The 20,657-nt window shown below is 36.6% G+C and overlaps 1 protein-coding gene across 2 annotated transcripts in view; it reads right to left on the reverse strand.

The window, feature by feature from the left end:
• Positions 1-3,073: 3,073 nt before the first annotated feature.
• Positions 3,074-20,657, reverse strand: part of TSPAN9 (tetraspanin 9) — a 153,951-nt gene continuing 136,367 nt past the window's right edge. For both annotated transcript variants that reach the window (XM_053465674.1, XM_053465673.1), the window contains 6 exons: positions 16,858-17,049; positions 16,085-16,159; positions 10,509-10,610; positions 9,220-9,351; positions 8,601-8,684; positions 3,074-3,911 (listed from right to left, as the gene is read on the reverse strand). In XM_053465674.1, coding sequence (XP_053321649.1) covers positions 3,840-3,911; positions 8,601-8,684; positions 9,220-9,351; positions 10,509-10,610; positions 16,085-16,159; positions 16,858-17,049 — 657 coding nt within the window. In that variant the 3' untranslated portion in view covers positions 3,074-3,839. The remainder of the gene's footprint in view (positions 3,912-8,600; positions 8,685-9,219; positions 9,352-10,508; positions 10,611-16,084; positions 16,160-16,857; positions 17,050-20,657) is intronic.

Here is a 20,657-nt window from a genome sequence, read left to right on the forward strand (position 1 = left end):
TTTTTCCTTGGTACAAACTTTGGCATAATTAACATGCGGATATATATTTTCGGAAATTTTAACCCAAAATTCTTGGTAGCAGCAAATATGCTTGAGTTTCCATCTCATACATAAAATATTAACTCAGCCACGCATGGTCCCAATTACTACTATTTAAAGTAAACTGGTATATTTTTTTTTTGCCTTTACCCAAAATTCCATGCACCACGTTTAACCTTACAGTTTCAAATGGTGGCACCTTATTTTTGGGGGAAATACCTAAGCGGTTTTAGAAATACTTGAGTTTAGTTATTCTCCATAGAGCTATGCAGTGGCATATTCTGGCCTAGACCACCATAGAAACGTAGAATATGCCGGAAGATAAGAACCATTAGGCCCATCTAGTCTGCCCAATTTCTGAATACATAACAAGGAGCCTGGTCGCCCTATTGGGTATTGACTCCCTGTACCGACACATTATAATAAGCTGGTTAAAAGGGAGAGCGCCGATTTCCCCGAAGGGTCCATAAACGCTATGGAGGACTGTACTGAGTCTGCACAGCCTTCGTAGAATGTATTTAAAGGCTCTCTGAGCCTTTAAGATACAGAGCACCAAGATAAATATGCCACTTGAGCTTTGTCTTGTATGGAAAATTATAAATAATTAGTTTCGCACTTGTCCAGAATGCCCTTCATTCATTCACCTTTCGGAAGATCTGGTATCAGCTTCCATCATAAGGAAGGCAACCTACGAACAAGACTGACGTTTCAAGTAAAGTAAGAATTTGCGAAGGTGACATCATCCATCTTTTTTTCTCTGCATATTATAGTTGACTATAAGCATATGTTACAGAAAAGTCAACAACATGTCACCATGACAGCTTATGCGATGATGGGTGATTTACTAATGAAACATTTTCATTTTTTGTCTCCTTTTCGGAAAACAATAATCTGGTTTTACAAAGGAATGGTAATGTCAATCATACAACAAGAGTTAAAAACACACGGTTCTTAAATAAGAAGAATGAGTTATGGTTATCAACAAATCAAGTTCATATTTAACGCCACGATACAGATTTAGTGACAGGACAAAGAAGTCCAAGGTCTGAAACATTTACCTAGTTAATACAGGTTTTCCTCATATATTACCAGGTATGACCAGACATGAAAATTCATAAAAACCTGGACAGAGCGAGCCTTGATGTCCTGATCCGTGGCAGTGATTCTGTAAACTTTGGCTCAAGAAACCCCAACAAGACACGACTTATGGCTCACTTGAACTAATCGGTGCTAAAATATATATACATTGTAACAGACACAATTATGTTTCATAGCTGTGCCATAGCCATCATAGCCATCTGAGGTCCTAGTGTTCTTCAAGCTCGACAACTCAACGCAAGGTCAATATCCTGGCTAATCTTAATATACCCAGAAAGCATTAATTACACTTTAGGTTCAGCTTTTCTTCTTGAGTTTGAAGAAGATCTTGGACCTCCACAAACCCTCTGCCTCAACTATCATAACCTTTGAAGAGCAAACTATTTTTTAAGGGGTGGGGGGTATCCCCTTCCAATAAACCATGTCCTGTTAGGATTTACAGAATGTAGGCATTATTATTTTTTTTCTTCAAAATCATTAAGAACATCGGAAATATAAAAAATGACCTCCAAAAATAAAATTCAGAAGGTAAAACGTCACCAGGTTTTCACATCGGGTTCTAACACTGTAAGATACGCGTCATTTCAAAGGTTGACTTGCCGTCCTATCACCGTATGGACCGTTGGCATTGCTAATAAATCGAGATAAACAGGAGAACATCTCTATGAATGGAATATTTCCATTTAATGTAAATTTTTGTGTGAAGCAGCAAAATAAAATGTTGCCCATGCCAATGTAAAAACAATGGGCATTGTTGATGAAGCAGCATTCAGACTAGAAGAAGGGTCGGATGAAGGTGCTCAGATAGGGCAGTAGTTGACATGTAAACACATCTTCTCACTCTTGGTGGAGAAAAAAAAGGATGAGCCCTTGGAGTTCTTTTGTTTTGAGTGTTCTTTATAGGTAATTTCTCTGGGCCAAATTTCCCAGGAAGATCTGGGAGGGAGCACAGAGTTTAGGACACAATTTGCTGCCCATCCTTGGAGGAATCGTCGCTAACTCCGACCCTGACCTAGAGGTATGTGCTGAAGTCTCTAGCAGGAATGTCCATAGAAATATATTGTACGCTGTTTTGTAAGTAAGTATATCGAGGATATCAAAGATTTTATGTGCAGAGACACAGCTGAACATGTCGTATCTTTATCTGGTAACTGTTCGCATCTTAAAGCATACATTTAAGAAAATCAAGAAAAAATAAGTATGGTTGAAACATTTTCAGCAGAGAGAAGCAAGGGCAATCAGAAATAAGAACGTGTTTGGCTTTCTGGCTTACGGGGTTCTAATTCTTTATACAAGCAACAAATCAGAATTGTGGAAGAGAATTGTTAATTAGGAAATAAAGTTACAGAGGGGAATAGCGACTCGAGAATACAGTGACACTTATATGATGTAACAACGGGGCCAGATGACAGCCGAACTTATTGGGTCATCTTCCTAGTCAGTACAGAAGGTCGTGTCCCATTTGTGATGTATTTCCAGTAAGTTTTGGCTGTTTTTACAATGTTGTATGGCTTTTGGGGTTTATTCACTAAAGAAAGGGTCGTCAATTGGAGTTTCAACTCCCTCAATTCACTATTCATTGAGAAGGGCCTACACTGGCAAGTTTCACTGCCAAGAAGGACTGAGTGGGCCCTGTCTAAGGCATAAGTCTTGGGTAAGAAGAAATCTCACTGATGAGTAGGTCAGAAGAGGCCACCCACCTCTAAATGTATTTTTGTTCAGACTATTTGGGAACTGGTTTTTTTTTCCAGCATGCCGTTGCTTCGGAATCTACCCCCGGAATTCTAACTTACATTTTAATATCAAAAACATACTTGACCCCCCCCCTAACCAAGTGGGTATCGCCATGAAAATGCCCTTATCACAAATGCCCATTAAAAATAATAATAATAATAATAACGGCTGTAGGTATTTAGGAAAATCTTGAAAATTCAAATGATTTGTGAAAATATTTTACTTCTAGTTCATCATAATCCAGAATATCTTCATTTTCTCCAAAACACCGCCACCTACCTTAGGAAAACAATTCAAAAACCAACGGGGGGTATTTGAAGATCAGATACTTAACGAAGCGCTCCCGTTCCCCTTCATGTCTCTGAACGTAAAAGTAATCATTTTTGTTTTTTTACGTCGACCGCATCCTTTTGAGATCACACGGTATTTTTTTTTGGATTAAAATAGGATGAATAATAAAAAAAATAAAATACACGTAAATGAGTTTGCTAGAACTAATCTAAGTCAGTAACAAAACATATTCAGTTAAGTACAAAAAAAAAAAAAAAAATCGCAGTCCATCCATGCAAACCGGCAGCCTCTGAGTTTGGTTACCGGTTTATCAATGGCTGTAACGTCTTCCTCTTCGTTGTCTTCTGTTGACCGAAGCCAAAGCTTATCATCCGTATCGTACTGGTAAAAGTTTTAAGCGTATCAGTAAGCAAAGCTTCTTCTTTCGAGTTCAAGAAGATTGTTAGAGCAGGTCGGCAGAGACTTTTTTTTTGTATATAGTTCCTTCTTTGGCAAATTAATAGCAAAATGCAATAACGCAGAAACATGAGTCAAGTAACGAAGTCGGGTTAGTGGGACGCATTTCGGGGTTCGGGACAGTGTTTTTTTTTTGCGGTTTTTGTTTTTCTTTCTTGGGCCTTGTTCATTTTTTTTTTTTTATGGCAAATTATGTTGATGCAATTGTCCTGTAGAAGACCTCAGGCGTCGTATTTTTTACCAGTCCTGTGTATTTGCTGGAAGAGTGTCATGGAGAAGGCCATGCCAAGGATCTAAAAGGAAAATGTAAAGGAACAATCATGTTAGATGTTTGATACATACTCACACGCAAGAAAACAGAGAACTACTGTTTGTCCTTTACCTTAATTTGACTAAATCAGGTAAAACTGGAGTTGGGCAACCTTAGGCAGATATGGTGGATGAGTGAAGGTCATAGAGATGCCTCCATGTATACCAATACCTCATCACCTGCATACCGTTGGTCCACATGTTTCACTTGGTCCACTTGTTTTTAAAGTCCTCAGAACCAAGTTCCCCTCTAGTCTCGGCAGAAGAAGAGCTTCCTACCAGGACACATCCCCCTGTGGCATCCACAGTTTGGACCAGTGCCAACTGGCCATCATACCATACAATCAAAGCAAGCAATTGTTTTGGGCACGTATCCAAGTCCGATTCCCCACTGATGTTTCAACATCAATTTTTTCGGTTCCCGTCATAAATGCTCTGCTTACATGGTCACTAAAGTCCTAGACATGCTTCTGAGATAAAAATACTATTTTTTTTGTTTTTTTTGTTTACGTATTTTTTTCTAGCTATACGTCATCTGTCCATGATGAGTAACATGATTCCTTTCAGCCCATCACTACTAAATCTACTTTATTAATAGTATTACTATTTCAAGAAGGAATAAAAATCTTAATGATGAAACCTGGGATCGCCAGGGAGATGACTATCATTCCCTGCTCATAAAGGCTGAACGCTATTATACCTGCCGCTAAACTCGAACAGCTGAGCGGTAAAGTTTCAAAATGTGTCATTATAAAATATTGCGAAATCTTTGGATAATTATCAAACGCCTGACAACCTCCTGTTAAAGCGATAAAAAAATATACCGAATATATTTGGGTTTCTATAAATCAAATCTGTCAACTACGCATAAAACAAATGTATAAATTGTCATAGCAAATGTATAGATCGAGAGAGTAAGGATTCGAAAGTGGAAACAAAGTTACAGGTCCACGTATTAATTTTTTTATTTTTTTTTAAAAAAAGATCTATTTTCAAACAGAATATTGCTAATGTGTAGATACATACTTAGACTGTAAGCTCTTGGGGACAGAGACTGCCTTTTCCCAAAGGTATTTATACTACTGCACATATTATTAACAATTCTTGTAATTTTTATTATAAAGAGTATAAAGCGATTAACAAAGGAAAGACTAGATGGGCCAACAGGGTTTTGTCTGTTGGCGCTATCCATGTATTTTCTTACATCACCAGGCAGCCCAGTATGCAAATGACTCTGGAAAAATATTTACATACTGTACGGTATAATGATGTCACAAAAACATCAGTAAAAAATGTTTTTATTTATACTCGTAAAGCTCAGCAGAGCTGCTCTTTTCAAAAGATTAGGACAGTTCATTATTTTTTTTTCTTTTCTCAGCGCATTCGTTTCCTTTTCTAAACAAGAGATAATTAGACCGTCCAAATCTTTTTTTTTCCCTCTGTCTAGTTATCTTTCCGAAAGATCACTTTTTTTTCTCTCTGTATATGTATCTCCTTTTTTTAATTGTGAACGTCAAAAAAAAAAATAAAAAAAAATGAACACCTTTAGAAAAATAATATTTAAAAAATATATATATATATACAGAGTATCTGAAAACTAGAATACTGGATGATGTCGGATGGGCATTTTTTAATGAGATCCGCGCTGTCAAAGCATATTAAAATCCTAGTTATTCGCTCATTAGATGGGGATAATTTGGTGGTGGGGGCGCATGAACAAAATAATGTTTTTCTTTTTTTTGTTGTATTATTCTAGTCCTTGTATAAACGAGTTATTTTAATTGTCCCTGGCTTGCGTCTGCCGTGTACCTTGGATTCGTCTTTATTTGACCGCTGCATAATTTATTTGGACCATTTGAATAAATGATAATTAGAGCTCTGGTCGTGCCGCTGGTAATCATAGTAAAATTAACCCACTGGGTGCCTCTACTTATATTATTTAAACAGGCAAACAAATTATTATTTGGCAGGAAAATAAGAGCCATTTGGACAATCTAATCTGCCCATTTCCCTATCCAACGCAAGACCTTGTCTGTGCCTTATGACAATTCAATCCATGTTGGAATTCCCTCGATGTACTAACCTCCACCACTTCTGCTGGAAGGCTGTCCCATGCGTCACCCTCTCAAGGCAGACATACATTTTTACAAATGCTAGTCTTTTTTCCTAGCATTTCTCCCATTTTCAAGTCTGACTTAACCTTATGTAATACCCGTGCGTGTTTAAATTGCCTTAAAGTATTCATCTCTACCACTTCTGCAGGAAGGCCGTTCCTCTTGTCTACCATTATCTCAATACAATTCTATCAGCTTTGTTCTAGAGATGGGGTCTCTAGCGTCGTAGACAAGGATCTGACCAAAGACCCCCCTCCCTAACAGATTAAATGAATATCAAAACTGAATTCCCTGCGCAATTAATTATCTAAAGTTCTGATGTTATTTCAGGTATTTTACTATAAATGTATTTAATAAAAAAAAGGTGAAAGCGCTGGAGCTGCGTAATACATAATCAAAATGAATGACAAAGGGTGAAGTCATCTCGGTAATTGGATATATATAATATATAAGTGTGGCAGGGGAGAAAATCCATATTCTTTGTAATTGGAGAACTGATTTGCTGAAATACAGGTTCCTAGAATAAATCCACAGACTCGTCTTGCCGTCACCCTGGGCAAAGTCAAGTCCTCAAGTCTTCAACATCAATAACGGAAATAGTAATTGAATGTACAGGGCCGAGGAAGTATGTGAGTCCCTCCAATTCGCTGTTTGACCCGTTGACCCTATTCCCTGGCAGGTGTGGCGTTCAAACACGAGAGTCCATCTTTGAAGGTCTGGCTCGGAGTCCTGGGATTTGCAGTTTAGCAAATTCCAGAGCTCCTAAGGCGGCTTAAGAGTGAATGGGATTTCTAAACCACATCATTTCAGATCTCGGTGCACTATGATGTCATATCATCTTCTTTCACGAATATTTATTATGAAGTCATTAGTACTATTACTAACCCAAAGTAGTATGTTACTATGTTACCAGATATTGGTGTATGCAAAGCAAAAAGTAACATTTTTACCGGCATACAATTGTAAAAAAAAAATATCTCTAAGGTACAAAAATTCTAAAAAAAAAAACAAAAAACCTTTTGAGTATGTTTATCATTAAATTTATAAAACAAAATGAAAAAAAAAACAGGTCAATCAAAAATACTAAATATGACTGAACTTTGGATATGTTTATGATTAAGTATTTAAAAAAACACATTATGCACACGTTTAACTATATTATTTGTAAAAATATTATCCTGAAAATGCATTTGGTAATTTTTATAGAATTTTTTTCCTATTTTTGAGTAATTTATTTTTTATTCCTATTAATTTTATTATTTTTTGGAATAACAAAAAAAAAAAATCGGGGGAAAAGCTTTTAACAAAAAAAACAACTTTGAAAGTTAAAAAAAAACCTTTTTAAAAAAAATGATATAAGGCCCATTCGGTCTTAGCACTGAGCGCTCATCAACCAGCTGGAGAAGAGCCGTAGCCATGTGATCTATGCACACATTTAGAGATAAGTGCTAATTACGCTTCGAGATATTTAATTAAAAAAGGAGGTGACCTTGGCTGTTGAGAACATTGTCTCTGTATCCTGAACAAAGTGAGATACGAGCCGATCCCAAGGTCCCTTATGAAATCTGAACTCTTTTCATAATGTTTTCCGCAGCACCGTTGAAGACTTCACCGTGAAACGTGCTTCAATGACGTGCGGACTCCGTGTCCAAAGTAGGAGCTGTTCTATGTTTAGTCGTTGTATCCATAGAACGGTTTGGACCGGTGAAGGTTGTAGAAGCCTCCCTTTTGCTTTCAAACTCATGTAATTTCATCACATAGGCAAGTCGGATTAAAGGGTTAATGAGTTCTCTTAAATGAAGCTCCAAAGGACTTATGAACAGCGAACCTCAAGCAGCCTTGCTCTAGGAAAATGCACATTTCTTCTAACCTCTTTGATACAGATTTAAAACAAAGTTTAACCCCTTAAGGGCAATGGGCGGCCCCTAAACCCATTGAAAACAATGCATTTTGAGCCCGTACATGTATGGGCTTTGTCATTAAGGGGTTAAAAAAAGCTAGTTCATGGAAAGAACCTGTATAAAATCTGGTAAATAATAGGAAAAGTCAAGTTCCACCTAGAGGCCATGTAATAGTTTTATGATGGATACATTTGGGAAGAAAAAACATTGGTCTTATTATCTTGAAAATATATATATTTTTAAAATCAGTATATATTATATATTATTATATTTTTTTTAATATATATATATATATTATATATATATATATATATATATATATTTATATATATATTTCAAACTTTAACTCAGCAGGGCCTTTGTTTCAGGGTTGTTAATTATCGTTACTGGGTATTCGCTGTCATAGTTTTACATTAAAAAAAAGAAGAAAAAGACAAAAACCTTAGGGGCAGACAGACTGGTGGATGAATTCAAATTAAAATGAGCCAAGACAAGTGACCTATTTTGGGAAAAAAAAACAAGACGAACAGCATGTGACGGAAAGGCGCAGACAATGATTCTCGGGGGGGGGGTTAGCTTACCTACGAAGATTACCATAAAATCGAAGGAAAAGACTCATATTATATGAAATATAAATCAAGGGAAAAAAAGAAAGTACCTGTATTATGAGGATGCACATTCCGATTGTGCCAAGAACGTGCTTATTGTCGTCAAACCACATCTTCACTTTCTCGTAGCAACCCTGTAAAATGTATAAAAAAGAAAAAAAAAACAAGTTTCAGTTTCTAATTGTAGTAACTACAGAATGCCTTATTATTATCCAAAATTCCACTAATTCATTTGAGTGTCAAAGAATAATGTCTGTCCGCTAGAGCCGTCACAATGATGCGGTAATTATAGAGTTAATGATAGCTGTACAACTAGTACAGCTATCATTAACTCTATAATTACCGCATCATTGTGACGGCCAACGATATACATTGCAAGGTATAGAGAAGTCTAAATCGTGAAGTGTCTGTAGGATAGACTACCCATCGGCCTACTTGGGCTAATACTTATCTGTTACGGGATAGCCACAAAGAAGGTAGCCATACAACGGGGATTTCGCCAGCCTGGTGGAACTACATTTCTTTTTAAAGAAAAAATTCTATTAAAATGTAACGTAACTTTAAACAATTAACTAATTAGGTTAGTCAAACTCCGAAGTACGTAATTGTTCGTAGATTCACAGCCGATAACCAGAATAAAACCACGCAGGATGGACAGTCTCGACTCACCGTTTTCCACACTAAACCGGTGGAATTGTGACCGCAGTCCTGGGAATTCTCCATGCAGCACCGATCTGGAACGCGGTTGTCGCCCATTACCGGATACCAATCTGTGTAATCTGTAACTCCGCAGCACTGCATCTACATTAAAAAATAAATGTAAAAAAATATATATATTTATATCTAACTACAGGCACAAAAACAGCTTCATGTTCAGAAACGTCTTCTTTTTTTGTGTGAAATACACAGATTATGATTTGGCCGTTTTGTGAAATAATATGCTGTAATTATGAGAGCCGCCTGCCGTTATTCCTCATCATCTCTCTATGATGGATGGCAGCGAGAAGTGAAAATATACCGGGAATTGCTCTTTGACATTCGGAGGTGTTACGTTGAGAGTCGAAAGAAAACACAGAAATGGAAGAATTCTCGTGTGAGCTCTTCAAGAGAAACATCCAGCCATCGTATGCACTCTTTAACCCCTTAAGGACAATGGGCGGTCCCTAAACCCATTGAAAACAATGCATTTTGAGCCCGTACGTGTCCGGGCTTTGTCATTAAGGGTTAAATAATCATGTGGTCCTACTACAAATGTATGGAAGGATTTTGCAGAATACGCCATATGCTTTTTCCCCTTTTTCCCTATTCCCCATCTGTCCACCATTTCTCCTGCTGCCCGAGGGGGGCTAATGAGACCCCTGCCACACATATGCAAAAAAAAGTGCTCCCATTTATTTCAATCGGAGCTCTATTTCTGCTGCTGATTGGCTGCTTTTACTTCCAAAGTACCGGTAAGTACTTTTGCACTCTTAATCTAGTGCATCGACCCCATAAATTGTCCGCGTTTATAGTAGAGGTCTTTGTGCTTACCGTTTAATGGGACTTAGGCTGATATATTCACAATTATACACATTATTATTATTATTATTATACACGAAGGGTCGAGTTGGTAAACTTTTCTTCTTGGCCTACTGACTAATTAGAATACGGGGCAGCCAACTGGAAATGTGCAAAAATTTCAACATTCCGCATGTTAATGAAGTTCAAAACGGCGGAAGTTCAGCTACTTAACCTTTACTTACTAACTTACTATTTGCCTCATCGCAACCAAGAAAGGAACTTTAATTTGCCTTTCATCGCTGGTAATAATAATCTATACTTCATAGAAAGTGGGAAGTGTATCTGCTCCGAATGAGATGAACGGAACGGCGCTTAAATCATCTTTTAATCAGTTTATTCTATTGTTAAATTGTTCTTTGAGAAGCAATATACGCGTATAGGAGAACCAAGGAACCTACTTCAGCCTGAATAATGTTCCACGCGTTCTTCAGTCCAACGTTATTTTCCGTATTGTAAAGCAATAAACCTTCTTTCAGATCCTTCTTTGCATTTTCGTTGATCTATGGGAGAAAAACAAAAACACAGTGGAATAAGTACACAGAAAAGGAGATTTTTTTCTAAGCAACATCCCTTGCAAATGGAAAAAAAACTTTTTATATATTATTTTAGCCGTAACACAGCTTCACGTCACAACTATATTACTTAAGGTAGCGTCCCACCTATTCTTTGGAATTTAACGCTTGTTGGTTTTATTTGATTAAAACTTCAGAGTAAAGAAAAAAATATATTATTATTATTATATTATTATTATGTATCTACTATACTAGAAAGCAGAAGTAATGGGTTAATGGAACAGACCCTATAAAGCATCAATAGATGGTGGATTTAAACATTTTCTACCACGAGTTGCCCATCAGACATTTGGACCTAAGTGACATGAAGTGATACTTGAGGCTTTAAACTTGACTTTGGAGACTTAAAATCAAATGTGGAATAATGGACCACCAAGAATTATGATGCCAAGAGATCAGAACCACCTCCTTTTGAATGCTGGCACGAGTTACGACTAGGGATGGTCACTTGGTTTTACTTGTTCACGGATGTTCCACCCATACTCTAGATGTCCTAATGTCCTTCAAACCCAAACCTTGGCATGCTGTCCATCAAAGGAACCAGGTTATTAAGCTGAAAAGACCCTCCAGAATGTCACATCCTATACACCCCCCCCATGAAAAGAAATGCATGAAAAGTTTAGCTTCCTCCTCTTGTGACATTTACATTTTTTGATGTGTGAAAATTTCCCAAAAAACATCTTGAAATTGTAAATTCTGGAAAATGATAGCGTAAAGTGAGTCTTACAATATGTACTTCGGAAGACCTCTTTTTTGGCTTTTGCCCATTATAAAAAAAGAATTAAAATATGAGAAGATGCAAATACTTGAAAGCAGACAAGCACTATGATGTAATGTAATGATTACGTAAGCAGATAGGAAAAACTTTTAAAAGAATAATAGTGTAGACTGTAAAATTAGCTATAAACAAAACAAAATTAAACAATTCTCAAATTATTAGTATTTTTTTTTTCAATTTTTTTATGTTTCTGTCAAAGGAATGACTCCAATAAACGGTAACAGCACATAATTCATCCGCCATTGTCTTATTTTACTACTTTACATTATAATTTATACAACCCTATTCCGAAATGAATTAGGAAAAGCCACTGGTTGATTTATCAAGAGGGAAAAAAGTACAGATGATTTATGAGTCTGATTTATGAATTCCAGAAGCAGTTAATTACGGTTCAATGATTTCTTCCAGGGATGAATAAAAAAAAAATTTGACCTTTGAGACCAAAAAAAAAAAATATAAAAAAAAAAACCTCCTTTAAACCCACTAGGCACATAAATATAGTTGTAAAAATGAAGATAGGGGTGACCTTTAAACATCATGACAAAGTCAAATATATGAACTGTGGCTGGATGATTTTTTTTTCTTCCAAGGATGAGTTTATAGAACAACGGGTTGTTTAAAAAAAGGGCAGCGGGTTATCCGAAATCTTATGCAAGCTACACTTCTTTAATGCTAATACATTTTAAAATGGTCTCGATTGCAGCGTAGTCAGAGGAGTAAGACTCAATTAAAGTGCAATGGAGCGGATTTAATGTAAGTTCTGTGAACCAAATTCTCCCAAATGAAAAACCAATTGAGCATCTCACCCTGATTCTGGACATTAAACATCTGGATACCATGACTTTTTTTTTCTCCCAAATTGGTCGAATTTATAGTTTTAAGCATCTTTTGTCCTTATATGAAACATATAAATATATATATATATATATATATATATATATATATATATATAATATATTAATTATATATATATAATATATTAATTATATATATATTATATTAATTATATATATATATATTATATTAATTATATATATATTATATTAAAATGCATTAAATAAAAATAAAAAAATTCACATATTAACACAATGTAATAAAATGTATAATTAAACTTTATAGAATATATATATATATATATATATATATTCTATAAAGTTTAATTATACATTTTATTACATTTTGTTAATATGTGAATTTTTTCTTTTTATTTAATGCATTTTAATACATTATCTATATTTGAAAAATTATTTATATTTTAATAGACATGTAACAATATTAAAAAGGTTAAATCCCCGGAAATCAGCTTGTTTTGACTGATGCATATATGCAACTATAGATATAATAGCAAATATATGCTAATTCTTCTCACTTTCTCGATCATTCACATATTATTCATGGATGGCAGTCGGTAATATCGTTGGGATGGGATTTTAATACACATTGAATGGTAAACTCCACTTAACATTTAAACTGGATGGTTCCCCTTATGATCGTGGTAGCTGTTGAGGGGGCTCAGAGGTCTCAGGAGGGCCTGGGCAGACCCTCTTGGAACCTTTTTACTGTCATTGGTTTTAGCCAGTAGAAGGGTGCCGCCATCTTGGGAAAGTCATGCTGTCTTCCAATATGGCGCTTGTGATTGCTCCTGAAACCGAATCAAACCCTTTCTGGTCTTGATATTCTTGATTGCTTTCTAAGGCCATGTCCATTGTCATTATCTGCATGTTTTTCCGTGACGTGCCTGCCATGTCAATTGTCATTAAGGTGTTAAAGAATTCCATTGCACTTTAAAACCATGGCTCAAAGTTCTACCTTAACTTAGTTGCATTTATCGCTTCCCATGAGTAATATACTTGGTGGAACAGAACAACCAAAATTCTCCATACAGAATATAATTTTATTTATATTTTCTCAGGCAAGAAAAGAAAATACCATGTTGTGGATATGTATCAAAGCTAAATCTTACCCTTATTTCCCATTAATAATAAAAAAAATATGAGGCACATCATGGACTTTGTGCACAGGTACTTATTTGATCCCAAAATTTGACTGAAGTCTGAGACTGGATCATTCAAGACGTTCTACTTCTGACGAATGTTATTTTCTTGTTAGGAGTAGAATGAAAACATGCTGTCAAAGTCTATTACTGTCACTGTTAAGAAAAGGACTGGGGTCAATGTCATTTACCAGTGAAGGATGGATTAATCAACTGAAAGGTCACCTTCAAAAAAGGGGGGTTATCTGCGAGTGTCTTCCAGTTTGTGGGAGATAGATTGGTGAATCGTGCTGTGTATGGAGAGGCTACACAGAAATTTAGCTGGCCAAAATGTGTCACAATCCCGAGAATAAATAATAAATAAATAAATAAATAATAATAATAATAATTAAAAAATTATACATAGAACTAAATGACTTAGAGCGTCTCCATGAATTAGACAGGCCATGCAAGGAACATTGATTAGTTGACCATGCACTGAATCCAAGGTAACCCTTTAAAGAATGACTCGTTCATGGATTCTAAAACTGGCCAAAGGAAGTTATGTTAAACCTTAGACATTAAAATATTCCTACCATGATCTTCATTAATGACCCTGTAGCAAATAGAATGATTGCGTATATTTTCCAAACTCTTCTTTCAACCATGATCTTTGATTTCTAATTCTGACTAGATATAAAACAGTTTTAATTGGTCTTAATGGGACCCATTATGTCTTCCTTCGTTACCCACTCTACTGTTTTTAATAAAAGAAAAACACTTCAAAATCTTTGAAGTTTTTTTTTTGCCAGCATCATTAGTTCATCAAATCCTCTTAGATGCTGTGGCAATTGTTTTTTTTTTTTCCCCCATATAAGACATTCCTGTAAACATTCTTTTGCTTTGATATGCAAATGCTCCTTTCCTAACCATAAGGCAAATCAATAATAATCCAAAAAAGGTGAATTTGCTATGTCAATGGTATTTATTCTTCCCAAGCAAGAACTTAAAAGCAATAAGACAGGTAATGAGCAAAAAAATCAAATTTGCTGTATTTTTTCTCTGTTTTTTTTATTGCTTCATTTATTCTACGCACTTTTATATGGGGACGTTGCTCTTTTTCAGATATATTATTAAAAGTTACAAAGAGTGAGGCATTATCTCATACATTCATGAGGACACGTTCTTCAACGCCATCCACTCTGTCCATTGATGGTGGAGGTCTTGTTGGCTCAGGTGGCCATGGGTAGTTCTTGGCCGAAGCTACCATACACAGGGGAGGGCTGGCAGCCTAAGGCCTGGGGGGCAAGTCAAGTGAAGTGGCTCCGCCCCCTCGCACTCACCTTTCACCCCTCACGCTGCTCCAATCACTATGCAGCCATCAGACTGCTGGAAAACTTATCTAAACGGCCGCTGGGTGCTGATGCCACCGGCCGGAGCTACTTTAATCCTTTTTTTTATTTATTTAATATGCCGGATCGGCTTGCCATATTAAAAATAAATAAAGTATTAAAGAAGCGCCGGCCGGCAGCATCAGCACCCAGCGGCCGTTTAGATAAGTTTTCCAGCAGTCTGATGGCCGCATAGTGATGGGAGCAGCGTGAGGGGTGAAAGGTGAGTGCGAGGGGGCGGAGCTTTCACCCCTCACGCTGCTCCCATCACTTGGCGGCCATCGCATACGGCCGCTGGGTTACTGAGTATGAAATTCTGATGAGAAGCACATATGGTCTGGTGGCTTTTTTGAGCTGCCATCACGTTCTGTGTCATGTAGCTTCAATAGTTACCCTAACAGAATGGTGGTTTCAGCTGATGAGGTTTTATGTCAGATTAAAGACCATTTCCAATTGCTAAACATGATGTAAAAAGATGTGGCAGGCCTGACAAACCAGGGCTTTGTGTTTCAAATTATTCATTCATTACTATTCATTCATCAATCAGAGAACTTTAATGTTCCATATACGTGTCCACATTTGCCTCAACGCCTCCTATAGGGACATCGGACAGATCGTAAAAAAAACTAAAATGACTTCTTTTCTTCAGCTGACAGCATTAAAAAAAAAAAAAGAACTAAAAATCGACAAAATCTCTTTCTACTTTTATAATGTCAAAACTAATAAAAAACAAGCAACTAGAATGCATTCTAGCGACAGCTGTTTATTATTTTGCAATTTGTTTCAAGTGAATATTTAAAACAGAAAATAGCAAAAAAACACTGTTACATTTAAAAAATATAATTGTTTTATGAGCCCAATTTGGAAAAATTAAACATCTGTACTTGTACAAAATAATAAATGTGTTCTTTCTAATTGTTTTTTGTCTTGCTTCATCAAAGACTGAATGTATTTTTTTCTTTTTTTTTTTTAAATATTAAAATCCGGATAACAATGTCGCTTTGTTAATGTCTCTCTCGTCTCTTTAACAGCGACACGTCAGTTATTGTGTAATGACAGCTACGTGGTCCCTTTAAAATGTCATAATGTTTCCCTGTGGGTAACCCAATTTATAGAGTTCTCATGTGTCCATGTAAAATAATGACACGGCAGTAAACGATGACATCATAGAGCCCTGTCTTCCCTTGTCTCATAGTTAGCGTGCGACCAATCACAGGCCCTACGGGCAGAAGGTTCAAGTAATAAAATATATATATCTTACCTCATCCTTATACACAAAGAAGAGGATGAGCATAATCAGCTCTGCCAAAAGGATTATCAGCAAAATGATGAAAAACTGCAAAAATGAAAAACAAAAAATGAGTATTTTATAAGAAAATTATAGCCGTATTATCACAGACAGTCGTATAGTTTTAGGCTACAGTATAAGAAACTACGGGAATGCTTTATAAAGGTGATTATGGACCATAGTCTGGAAGGTGGTTGTCCATTCAATGAAAATGGGACGATTTCATTGGTTTCTATGATATAGAGTTTTAAAAACATATACAAACAATGCAATAAAAAAAACCTAATGAATGTTTAACGTCTGAGAGATCACGCAAACTCCTGGAAAGTCACACAACTTTTGAGTAAGTATTTAAGCTTAGAGTTGAATACTAATATTAAAGGTGCTGTTCCAGCTACCTTGATGAATGTAACACTTTTGTAAATAAATGTTACATTAGAAACATTCCATGTGCCGTTAAATGTCCGAAACATTCCATCTGCGTGACTATACATATGCAGGACCAATGAAAGGCGTTATTGGACTAAACGTCATATTTTTTTTACAGGGAACACTTGGTTGCCATGCAACACAAAGAAAAGCAGCTATGAAATCCAGGGAAATCAATAAAATAACAGATCTGCTACTGTTTTTATGCTTAACATACCAGAGAGTGAAATTAATGTTTTTGGATAAGTGGGCCAGCACCTTTTTTTTTGGTCCTTCGTAGCCTTTTATTATCACCCCATAAAGATATTGAAACTTACGCTTAACAGTAGGCACTTGTTTTCCTTGATAGCACCCAAGCAGCCAAGAAAACCAGTCACCATCACGATTGTCCCGATGGCAATCACTAGATTTGCAGCTGAAAGTGATGGAAAACTGGGAGAAAACGTCGCGAAGTTTCCTTGCGATACCGACAGCCATATTCCCACTCCTAATAGTCCACAGCCGCAGAGCTGCAAGAAACAGAACGGGAGACAGATTGATACATTGTACCTTGATTAAAAAAAAAGTAACTGTTTCACATCATGTTTACCCTTTTTTTCTGAACATTATCATGAAACTAACACTGACATTCCATGAAATAATATGCACTCAGTATAAATTCTGATTAACCCCTTAAGGACAATGGACGGTCCCTAAACCCATTGAAAACAATGCTTTTTGTCATTAAGGGGTTAATACTATTAAGGTCAGGGGTCTCCAGGTGGAGATCTCCATTGGGGCACAGGCAAGCAGGGGGCCCGGCTTCCCAGATGTGTCCTGGCCCTCTCATTGGGCCTCATGGTCTGCTACCCCAGACTGGGTTGTAGTGGCCCACTACCTGTATCTGGGCCCTTGTGGGCTATGGGGCTCAAATGGCCCCTTCCATTGGATTGGGGCCCAAGTTCTCATTTCCAGGGACTGGAGCTCGGTGGCTTCTTTCCAGACCATTGTGAGCTGTAGGGTACGGTTGTCCTATTGTGAGCATGGGAAGGGGCAGGTTCTTTGTCATTTATCTTCTACTTTAGATCTGGAGAGAATTGAATCTAAAATAATGGCTCCTGTAGGAATTTAGTTAGAATTACATCTAATTTAGCTCCCAATCATTCAGCTTTTTAGCTAATATTCTATAGTCTAGGGAAATCAGCAGAAAAAAAGATTGATGACTTCCTGGCAAGTGGTTATTCGGGAAAGATGGTCTTTTCTGTCAAACCTTTAAAGAGCCGTTAAATGCAGATTAAATTATGACGTTAAGCATGAAACTAAAGTTTTCACTTGAGCGCCGCTAACTTTACTGCACTTTAATATACCTCGGTAAGTGGTTCTGCCATTCAAACGCGCGTTTTTTTATACAGGCCCAACAGACCGCAAAGAATGTAAAATGAGATAATGCCAATTGGTTACAAAATTCTTCACTGATGAGTGAATTCCGTCAAACATTCAGTAAGGCTTTATTTCATGTTTTAAGAGTCGAAAGAACACAAGACCGTCAACGTATGTCGGACTCTGCCTTTGATGATATAGAGGTAGTATCTCCCTGGACAAACGAATGCCCTCAAAGGCTTGTATGTGACTCCAACTAGACTTAAGTTCTCGGGTTATTCTGTATAGTACCAAGATACTCTAGAACCCTCAAGAAAGCAAAAAGTCACACTTTAAGTTGTATCACTTTAATTGTATCATTCATGGGAACCTCCCAAGGAACAGTAGATAGCCAGAGCTCTCCCTCTTCTGGGAAGAGAGGCTTCACGAGGGAGTGAGGGCCAGCAGCCCATGGAGGCATGGTAAGCTCCACATGGGGCAGGGTGAGCCACAAATAGGAGACAGGGCTAGCCCCAAACAAGTGGGCATTGAGAAGCGACTATGGCTACATGCTGCTCCTCTGCCAGGAGACTCTGGGAAGGTGGGCTTCCCTTGGAGACTCCAGATCAAACCTAGAGCGTTCTCAGGTATGATCGTAAGCCTATAAATGTCATCATAGTAAATTAATTTAATTCTGACAATGATTTAGACCAGTCGTTTTGCAATCAGTTATGTTTACGACCCACTTTTCAAAGTCTCCGCGTGTTTAACCAACATACACACGCTCATTTTTTAAGATACATGCCTTCCCCAACTCCTTATATCTCCCTGAAGAACATTATTACGTGTCCTGCACACCAACGATAATCCTTGATGCACACATATCAAAAATGCACAAAATTATAATTTTAGAGACACACGAGGCGGCGGACGATATCATGCAAGCACTGTAAATTTATTTTATGAAACTGTAAATCGAGAAAAAGACCTGTAATTGCAGTCCATACGAGTAAGAGAAGAAAAAAAACACAAAAAAAATATGAAACTCGCTACGATATTATTTTAAAATGCTGGTCAATTTTTCACCTTCCTTCTCGATACAGCTTCTATTAATCAAAAAAAAAAAAAAATACAACATGCATAAGCGAGCACTGTGCACCTTGACTTCCAAGATTGATGTTTCTAACCTACAGAATTGAATAAACCTATACAATAAAAATTCTATACAGAAATTGGCTAGCTTATCAATACCAAGCCAATTCTGCTACTGTATAATTTAGCATAAATTACGCACAGTGCTGCGAAACAGAAAAGCCAGGGGAGGATATTTACAATCAGGTTGTCCTGATTGTTTTTTTTTTTTATTATTATTTTTTTAATTTTTTTTTTTTATTCCCCGCATTTAAATTCTTCCGCATTCTGGTTGATAGCGACAGTGATCGGTTAGGATAATAAAAGCACGGCTCAGAATGACACTGGCTGCATGTCTGCAATTTTTTATCCTCCCTCCAGCAACGCCTGCCAGTAGATTTCACGCCACTGTCTTACAACGCGGTCCAGAGAAATGCGAACCATTTATTCTTGTACGTCATCCAGAATTCCAGAACAAGTTCCAGAATCAAGTCAGCTGCTCAAGTTAATGTTTGAATATTTTTTTTTATTGTATTTTTTTTTTAATTAATATTTTTAATGATTTTTTTTTACCCTCTTTACATTCATTTTATGTAATAGTTAAGGACCTGGAATGACTCAAGGTCGAATAGGTTCTAATGCTTTTAATATTGCTGCTCCTCTGTGGTTCTGAACGTCGCTTATATGATGTGTAAATAGAATATTGGGTTAAAATTGCCCCGGTGCATGAAATTATATTTTTTTAGTAGAGAATAATAGCTTTTAAATTTCATCTCGTACTCCTAAAATTTTCTGCCAAAAGTGATAAAGACAATATTGAGCCATTCAAATTGTACAGAAATCAAATCCAACTGTGATGTATAACAGGGTTTATAAGTTTGATCTCCAAGAAACGATTTGTTATGCCGCAACAGCATTTAACCCCTTAACGACAACGCCCGCACATGTACGGGCTCTAAATGCATTGCTTTCAATGGGTTCAGGGACCACCCATTGTCCTTAAGGGGTTAATAAGCCCAGTCTTTTAACGCAAACTATAAACCGATGAATCAACGCTCTTACGCAAAGATTAATTTTAACCGACGCTCGTTTGTTGATGGAGAAAATGTATCAACGGAACTATGAAAGATATAAAAAATCTGACTTCTTTCTTTGACGTTTTTGTTATTATTTTTTATTAGAATTAATGGCCCTAGAGGGGAAACTCATCTCCAAAATATATTAATTGCTCCAGCTACTCCTTTGATTACGGCTTGAAGAACAGATGGGTAAATAAAACTGCTCCTGTTGACGTGCATGGTACTAGAGTATAGAAAATAGTAGAAAGCAGATATTTTAATGGCATAAAAGTCAGTGTTTTGCCATAAAACATTAAGTAATCTGCTGGAGATTAGAGGTAGCTGATCCGTCGTCATTAACATTATCCGGTCGTCGTTAATTAAGAAACTATTACGATGAAAAACTCCCTTTCTTGGAAAACGTCTCTTAAACTGGGCCTACTTCTGATTTATTTCAATATTGTGGAATAAGCCATGTAGCTGTGAATGATTTATGCCGTTCTTTACGTTCTGTATACATTTCAGTGGTTTGCAAATGGGAAAAGCAGGAAACCATTAAAAAAAATATAATGTAAGAACGTATTTTAGGT

This window comes from Spea bombifrons, chromosome 4, assembly GCF_027358695.1.
Source record: "Spea bombifrons isolate aSpeBom1 chromosome 4, aSpeBom1.2.pri, whole genome shotgun sequence".
NCBI classification, from domain to species: Eukaryota; Metazoa; Chordata; class Amphibia; order Anura; family Pelobatidae; genus Spea; species Spea bombifrons.